The sequence below is a fragment of the Musa acuminata genome, chromosome BXJ2-10 (assembly GCF_036884655.1).
Source record: "Musa acuminata AAA Group cultivar baxijiao chromosome BXJ2-10, Cavendish_Baxijiao_AAA, whole genome shotgun sequence".
NCBI classification, from domain to species: Eukaryota; Viridiplantae; Streptophyta; class Magnoliopsida; order Zingiberales; family Musaceae; genus Musa; species Musa acuminata.
Genome location: NC_088347.1, coordinates 34,600,518 through 34,608,445, shown reverse-complemented (window position 1 = coordinate 34,608,445; position 7,928 = coordinate 34,600,518). Strand labels below are relative to the sequence as shown.

The following is a 7,928-nucleotide window of genomic DNA, read 5'->3' as shown; positions in this document are numbered from 1 at the left end:
GTGCCACCGCCCAGCGCTCGGGTGCTGGGCGGTGCCACCGCCCAGCCCAAGAGGTGTCACCGCCCAGCACTCGGGTGCTGGGCGGTGCCACCGCTCAGCCCAGGCGGTGCCACCGCCTACAGTGTTTTCAGCCCGCTACAGTGTTTTCAGCCCACCGCTTATAGTGTTTTCAGCCTACAGTGTTATAGGCCCATACTTGGGTTATAGGATTAATACATAATCCTAACCCTAATTAACATGCTAACTACGAATTTTAAAGACATTATATAAGCTATTACAAAGTCCATAAGTCAAGACTTCTTCCGGCGAGCTTCCGGCGAACTTTCGGCGGTCTTCCGATAAACTCTCGGAAACCATTCTACGGACTCCCGGCAAGCTCTTAAACTTCACGATTTGATCTTGGCGAGTTCCAATGAGCTTCTTCGGCAAGCTCCGATCTCTCTCGGCAAACTCTGCGAACTTCCCACGAACCTTCCGGCGAGCTTCTAAAAAACCCTTCGGCAAGCTCCCTACTCATTCTCGGCTAGTTCCGGCAGCGTTCCCGATGATCCTTCGGACTTCCGTCGAACTCTTGAACTCCCAACGAATCCTTCATTCTTGACTCCACACTTTGTTTCACTTTATGCCTTCATCGTTATCGTAGTTAATCCTGCACATGCAAACCAAAACTCTACTCCGATCTAGACAGTTATTGGTTGCCCGGCACGTCATTGGTTGGCGCTTCGTCTGATTCTTTAGCACATCGTCCTCTCTTGCGGCTTGTTGCCCAATCGACGGTTGACCTCCGCAACCCCGATATCCTTGGCGCAATTCCGCTCTTCTTGGCCCGATGCCCTACGTTCGAAGCCTTCTGCCGTCCAATATCCTAACGTGATCTCCTCCGGCGCAACGTCAATTCCTCCTGTGTTAACTGTCTAATTCTGATCGAGTAGACCTGCATCACTCAAAATGCAGTTAAACATCTAAACACAATCAATTAGTTTCATCATCAAAATCCGAGATTCAACACATTTAACATGATTTAAGCAAGTCAGATGGAACTTGAAAGAATGTCCTGATGTAAAAATAAAACATTACTTGCAGTGTAAACAATCAAACATTTAAGAAAGATCACATCTCTACCCTACAAGAGAAATTGCCAATTTTGTGCACCCAAGACCGGTTGCATAACATAAATGTTCCTCCTCTGTCCATTAGGAAAGAATTTACTAAGGCTGAGTGACAGTGGATGTGAACAAGCAACACTCTCCATGTGGATCCTGGCAAAAATAAGTGAGCCAGGACAAGCTTGTGTGAACAAGAAAGACCAAGGCTAAGCTGCATAAAGACATGCAATTGACTGACTGGTGCAGTTGTCCTTTCCCAGGTCATCTTGTATTCTATCTCTGTCCCATGGTCAGATTTACTCTAATTTGGAAACTAATTATAAGCTACATGGTAAAGATCACAAGATAAAGAGAATAACAACCCAAATCAACTTATGGCACAAAGCAATAATTAAGCAGATGACTAGAACAAGAACTGTTTTCAATGTGAAAGAGTGCACTCCCAGTACCCATCTACTTCACCCCAAACTTGAAACTGAGACAACCAGCTTCTTGTCTGCATTCAATTAGCCTCTGTGGTAGATCCTCTTATAAGATGATACCATTCTCATCAATCCCAACTTCATTTGTAATTTTATTGTCCTTGAACTTTGGTATTCTCATCAATTAGCCTCTTATGGTATTTTATTGTCCTTGAGTTTTTTCATCTCTTTTGTAACAATATTTTCTTGTGTACAGCTTTCTTCTTTGTAGGCCTCTAAAGGGTAGATGATAGAGAGAACAGAAAGAGCTGGAGAAATGATGCTCATCAGAACACTGTAGAAAGCTTAATAGATACTCACGTAGTTCTCTCCTTTCCTGTTCTTATGGTCGTCTTCTTCTTCTTGTAATTGGGTTTATACTTGGCTGAAGAGATGGCCAAACGGTGGTGGACAGGAGCTGTGGTGATGGGAGGGGCGGTCCCCGGGGTCACCTCCATGACCTTGGCCCCTTCCCTACATCTCCGCAACCCCAACAGCGCCGACGACCACCGCAAACACCACTTCAAGAGAAGAGAGAAAGAGACCGCTGTCGCCGCCGCCGCTACCAACATCAACGACAGCAACAACAACCCCGACAACGACGACGGCAATGCCGAAGACTCTGCCGGCGGCAGAGCGACGGGCACAACAGGCCGGCGCCCCCGTGCCGGCCGCCTGGGTCCAAGAACAAGCCGAGGCCACCGGTCATCATCACGAGGGAGAGCCCCAGCGCGCTCTGCCCGCATGTCCTCGAGATCGCGAGCGAGCCCGACATCGCGGAAGCCGTCACCTCCTTCGCCCGCGGAGGCAAGGCGGCGTCGGAATCCTGAGCGGCAGCGGGGTCGTCACCGACGTCACGCTTCGCAAGCAAGGATCGCCTCCCGGGGTCGTCACCCTCCCTGGACGCTTCGACATCCTCTCTCTTTCTGCGACCTTCTAGCCGGCGCCATCGCCGCGAGGGACCGCCGGGCTCGCAGTCAGCTTAGCAGGCGCCGAGGGCCAGGTGGTGGGCGTCAATGTCGTGGGCAAATTGGTCGCATCGGGCCCGGTGATGGTGGTGGCAGCCACATTCTCGAATGCACCATACGAGCGGTTACGGCCGGAGGATGAATCCCCGGAGACGGACGTCGTCGCAGCAGCCACATGGGCGGTTGGTTCCGGTATCGATGCCTACAGATCAGATATCCGTTGAGGTTTCAGCCGCTTCGTCCATGTAACTGCCGTTGTTGGCGGTTCTTGTGGTAGTCTTCTTAGCAGGTTAGTAGTGATGACACCATATATTCTACATATCACTTTTTATGCTCTATGCAATCTCTTGTAACTTCCGATATGAGATTAAATTGGAGTGTTACACAAAACTTATGCATCAAATAAACTAAGATTTAAGTGGAATTAACTCCATGACTGTTGTATTTACCATTTGATTCACACCACCACACGCAGAACTTCCCCAACTTCCAATAATTCAACTCAGATCACATATTAATCTGACTTTGATTACTTGTTACATACTGGTACAAAGAAAACTGAAACTTGGTGATTAATAAGTCAAAACTAATGGTGCTCATGACAGTCCAAGTTCCGCAACCAAATTCTACACAGTTAACACCAATGATGAGAGAGAGAGAGAGAGAGAGAGAGAATCATCCCTGGATCAGAGAGACTATTGAAGAAAGAACAATGAAGGATTTAGGAAGGCCCTGCAACTCCTTATTACAATTTTAAGATCAGAATTGTGCCATCCAGACATAAAAGTCAGCAAATTTCTGGTGATGATATCAGACAGACTTAGGATGTGATTTAATAATTCTTTCCTTCTACTTCCTCGATGGCCCTCAGCTTCCGATAACCTTTATCAGTGCCAAACAACCTGAGGGATAAGAAAAAAACTTCGATATACGAGTGATGATTCCTAAACCAATTACAACTACGTCAAACAAGAAAAGAGAGAAGACGAATCTGATACACCATGCCGCATATTGCTAATTCACGCGGTATGCTTGTTGTGGATTCTTTTGGTGTGGCATATAACAGAAGGATATATATATATATATATATATATATATATATATATATATATATTGTGCAAACAGAAGGAAGATAGTACTCACCAGTCCATGTAAACAAAAGTTGATGCATAATTGCCCGACTTTGTATAAAGCACACGGTGATGGTAGTCATGGAAATCAGCACTGCAAAATCAATTAAACGCCAATAAATTAATAGGTTTTATTTTTTGAAAGCACAATGAAAATATGATGTAACTCACCCTCCATACAAAGGCAAGAAATTTGAGGGGCTCCATGGGAAGTGGTATCCGCTGTGAGCCTCAACTGTCTCTAAGACTCTCAATATCATCCATAACCACAGAGTAAAGAGGTGAGGGCCAGTTAGAGCTGGACCGACAACTGTGGCAAAGCCAAGGAACAGGATTTCAGCAGGATGGGCATACTCTGAAGTCAGTCCAAAAGGTGTAGCATATCTGCAAATAAAACATTGGTAAGATAAAGAACTCATAAATGGATCTCTGTCGAAGCCATTGCACTTACTCGTGATGGATACTGTGAACATGCTTGTATAGCCATTTGGTATGCAGTATTCGGTGTCCCCAATAGAACACGAAATCCTCCAAGATGAAGTAAAAGATAATTTGAGAGATGATGACAGACCTACAGGAACATATATACAACCAAAAGCTTCAGATAAGAAAGCATGAAAGCTAGCCATATTACTGATCATGTTCCATCAATTGGGTTTTCAGCTTAAATCAACGTTTTAAAAGTCATTCACATAAATATTGGTCTGCTCAGAACCTCAAAAAACACATATAAATGCATGAACCTGATTTGTGATGTGGCTTTGACATTCGAAAGTTTTTCCAAAGCATTTTAAAGGAACGATGCTATACCAGTGTGGCAATGGAAGACTGCTTCTCAGACCCATGAATCTGAAAGTAGGATAAGAGACGAGCATAACTGGTAAGTTGACACATACATGGTACAAGACTAGACGCACAATACATTTCTCTTGCGCTTCTGAAGTGTTGCTCTTTTTCTGAAAAAAATAAGACACATGGCTCATTAAGATGTAGTGACAAGCAGAGATGCAATTTATAACTCATAGAAACAAAATCTTTTCTTTTTAAATTTATCTAATAATGGACACAAAGGTTGGGAGAGATTATGCTATGTAGATATAATACTCGTAAAACAGAAGAAGCCAATACAGTTCAGGTTAATGGCATATCTGAGGAATCATGGAACAAGTCCAGTAGATGCACACAACTCAAGGTTTCTGATGGCACATGCATATGTACGAGTACCATAAAACTCAGAATAGACAGCATATTATTTATTGCAGACATTATCACTAAATCCACATTCCTCAGGCAATCATCAATGACCAAATATTTCAAAAGAAAAAAGCTTCGCAAAGTCATACAAATTTATCAATTATGACAATCAAGAAGGCCCGATATCAAACAAGGATGTTATGTGTAGGCTGTTCACAAAGTAATTACTGTGAATTTGCGCTTAAGAAAGTTATCAGAGTCCAAAAGTAAAAGAAAGAGAGGTAGACCTCTGCATGTTAGGATGACCAACCTGAATTTTATATTTGCTGAAAAGTCCTGACCTCTCAAAGTATATGGATGGAAGTCCAGATAAGAAAAAGATACTCTCATGAATTAAGAAAGTGCCAACAGTTGCTAATTGGAACTCACTGAAATGAGTGATAAGATACTGCATAACAAAGAACAAACAAAATAAATGAGTAATAATTACAAATATTAAGATTTATATGCTAATGCAAAGTAAAATATGCATGCTTGCAGATAAAGTACAAGAAAACAGACTAGTCCTTGTAAAACATGCTTGCAGAAAAACACATGTATCTCACTTTCCTTAAGAACTCATCCATGAAAGAGTTCTATACATAGAAAAGATTTTGTCATCCAACCAAATTAATTCAATGAAAGAACAAATAGAATTTTTACGAATTCACAAATTCAAAGCAAGTAAAACACCTCAAAGGAAAATACAGATGATGGTGAGAAAGACCTGGTACCATTTTACAATCCAAAATCCTTTTGCTGATATTTAATAGTCTTTAAGAAAGTTGACCAAATCACCAATTAAACTTGCATCAGAGAATTCCCTCAAGAAAGCCAACTAGAGACATCAGTTTAATTTCCATGCATTTTCTTCCTGTAGTGTCTCTTTTTCAAGTTTTGAATCTTTCAGTAGCAATATAGCCTAAAAGTCAACAGAAGTAAACAATCCAATGAAAACAAGAGCAAGATTTCTTCTGCAGTCAAACTTCACAAGATGCCAACAACTCTTGGTTACCACCATGCATGTTGACAACTGTGAAAGGCAAGGAGTTTAAAACAGATATACTTGCATTTTTTTCCAGACAATAATGAATTCAAAAGTATAAATTCCAATATTTTCTTATGTCTCTCAAGCTTCTAATAGTCCAATGACAAACTTGCCTCAGATGCTACTGGTCATCATCTATCATTAGTGGCATATGTTCTTGATAGTTATACCATGCTCATCAAGGAACTGTGAAACAGTTTGTTATTTAGCATGATGTCCCTAGACAATAAGAACTAACACTGAGTAGATAGATTTAAATCTTCAAGCATATATAATGTTTCCTTAGTCATGCCAGCCTTTTCCGCATATCAATCACTGCTCCATGAATCTGCAGCACCTAGCTGAATCATATCTTAACTTAAACCATTGACATGGTAGCAGTAAAATCCAGAATATAATTATCCTTCCAGATAATAAATGAAGTAGAGTCTCTAAAAAGTTTCAATTAAGCTAGTCCACGTTGCTCCTATATGGTGTATATTAAATGGAACTTATACCATCAATCACTTTGGTTCTTACTAGTAAGCAAGGATTCTTGTCCACCTAATTATTTCATTTTATTCAATTCATAGTAACAAATTATAAACAGAAAACAATACTAGGTGAGCAATGGACAGAGGTTCCAGTTTATAAATATAGTTAACTCTTTTAAGACCTCTCATGAAGCTTACGATGAGCAATGGACAGGCAACGAAAATTTTTAACATGCTGAAAGTAGTATTACATAATTAGATTCAACGATGATAATTGACCTTATACGAGTGACAGGTTAGCTCTTATAAGAAAAAACCATATGGAAAACCTAAATCCAAAACAGGGTGCACATTAGCCACTTTTAGAAGGAAAACCTACAACGACGATCATGTGAACAACTAGAATATGGAAAGCATAGACTTTTCAAGTTGGAAATCCCTAACTCCTCAACCAGCGCCTGAAAAGTCCCCAAACAAATCTCTCGCGTGTCATCTGACAAAGTGAGAGAACCAAGTGAAGAAAACAAGGCCTCAGCCATTTTTCTTCTCAGAATAACAACAGATACCGAGCACAAAACCAGCAATCGTGCTGGTTATTACGTCAAGCCTCGTGTCAGTGTCATACTTAACCTTCTTCACCAGATAGTACCTCTTTCGACATGTCAAGCGACGCAGAGGGCAGGGAAAACCCTCCGTGACAACCGAAAGGTGAAATCACAGAACCACAACCGTGAACCAAATCGTCACCACAATCTACTTAATATACAATCTGGCGTAGTAAGCGCAGAGGCCAAAAGGAGCAAGGCACTCAAGCAAACGAATTCGTCGCTACACTGTCCGTCTCCATTTTCGAACGGATCCGAAACACTACATTACGAACAGGAATAGGGAGGAGTGAGAGAGAGAGAGCACCAGCCAACATGAATCGAGGAGAGACGCCATGGATGGAGTTGGGGGGCGATCGCCGGCGACGTCGATGCCAGACTTCAGGTGGAGAAGTCGAGGAAGGGCTCAACTCGATCCGATTCCGCTCGAAAGCGACGTTATGTCGACAGTCTGTCACCCCTCGTGTAGCGTTTTGGACCTTTCCCGAGGACACTCCCATTGTACACCCTCCAGTCCTACCCGTCCACTGATTCGAAGAAATCGCTGGGCCAGCGCGGTAAAGCATGCGGGACCCACGTACAGAGCGTGCTTTCTGGTCTTCAATGTTGAATCCTCGTGGGACATGTTCTAATTTTTCAAAAAGCTAACGTGTACTTCCTAGCGGATCCTGTGCGTCGGTTCGTCGTCATCTCAGAGTCGGGTTACTTCCACTTAGAATCCAAATCCAAATCCAAATCCCTCACGGGTTTGCGGACCCAAAATGATAAAACTCCAAACCGGTCTATTTATTGATGAACCGGAAATTCGAATCAGAACGTGCAAGTCTGATAACCGGAACCAATAAATCATAAATCTACTGTTTTGGTTGGCATCAAACCGGATTCCGGTCTAAAACTCGCGGGC

At 42.5% G+C, this 7,928-nt stretch overlaps 1 protein-coding gene and 1 pseudogene across 1 annotated transcript; one reads left to right on the top strand and one right to left on the bottom strand.

Annotated features, from left to right (window-relative positions):
- Positions 1-1,841: 1,841 nt before the first annotated feature.
- On the top strand, positions 1,842-2,828 carry LOC135625637 (AT-hook motif nuclear-localized protein 15-like; annotated as a pseudogene).
- A 212-nt stretch (positions 2,829-3,040) lies between these two features.
- LOC103969297 (very-long-chain aldehyde decarbonylase GL1-11) lies at positions 3,041-7,460 on the bottom strand. The gene is made up of 7 exons (XM_009382791.3): positions 7,332-7,460; positions 5,170-5,307; positions 4,476-4,621; positions 4,117-4,236; positions 3,837-4,049; positions 3,679-3,759; positions 3,041-3,437 (listed from the first exon to the last, which is right to left on the bottom strand). The coding sequence occupies exons 1-7, from the start codon at positions 7,359-7,361 to the stop codon at positions 3,368-3,370; spliced, it is 798 nt and encodes a 265-aa protein (XP_009381066.1). The 5' UTR covers positions 7,362-7,460; the 3' UTR covers positions 3,041-3,367.
- Between the last annotated feature and the right edge of the window lie 468 nt (positions 7,461-7,928).

Coding starts and splice junctions, on each gene's coding strand:
- LOC103969297 (XM_009382791.3), bottom strand. CDS start 7,361: ATGGCGTCTCTCCTCGATTCATGTTGGCTG. Junction 4,622..5,169: donor TCAGCAAATATAAAATTCAG/GTTGGTCATCCT, acceptor TATTTTTTTCAG/AAAAAGAGCAACACTTCAGA. Junction 3,438..3,678: donor ACTTTTGTTTACATGGACTG/GTGAGTACTATC, acceptor CTTATCCCTCAG/GTTGTTTGGCACTGATAAAG.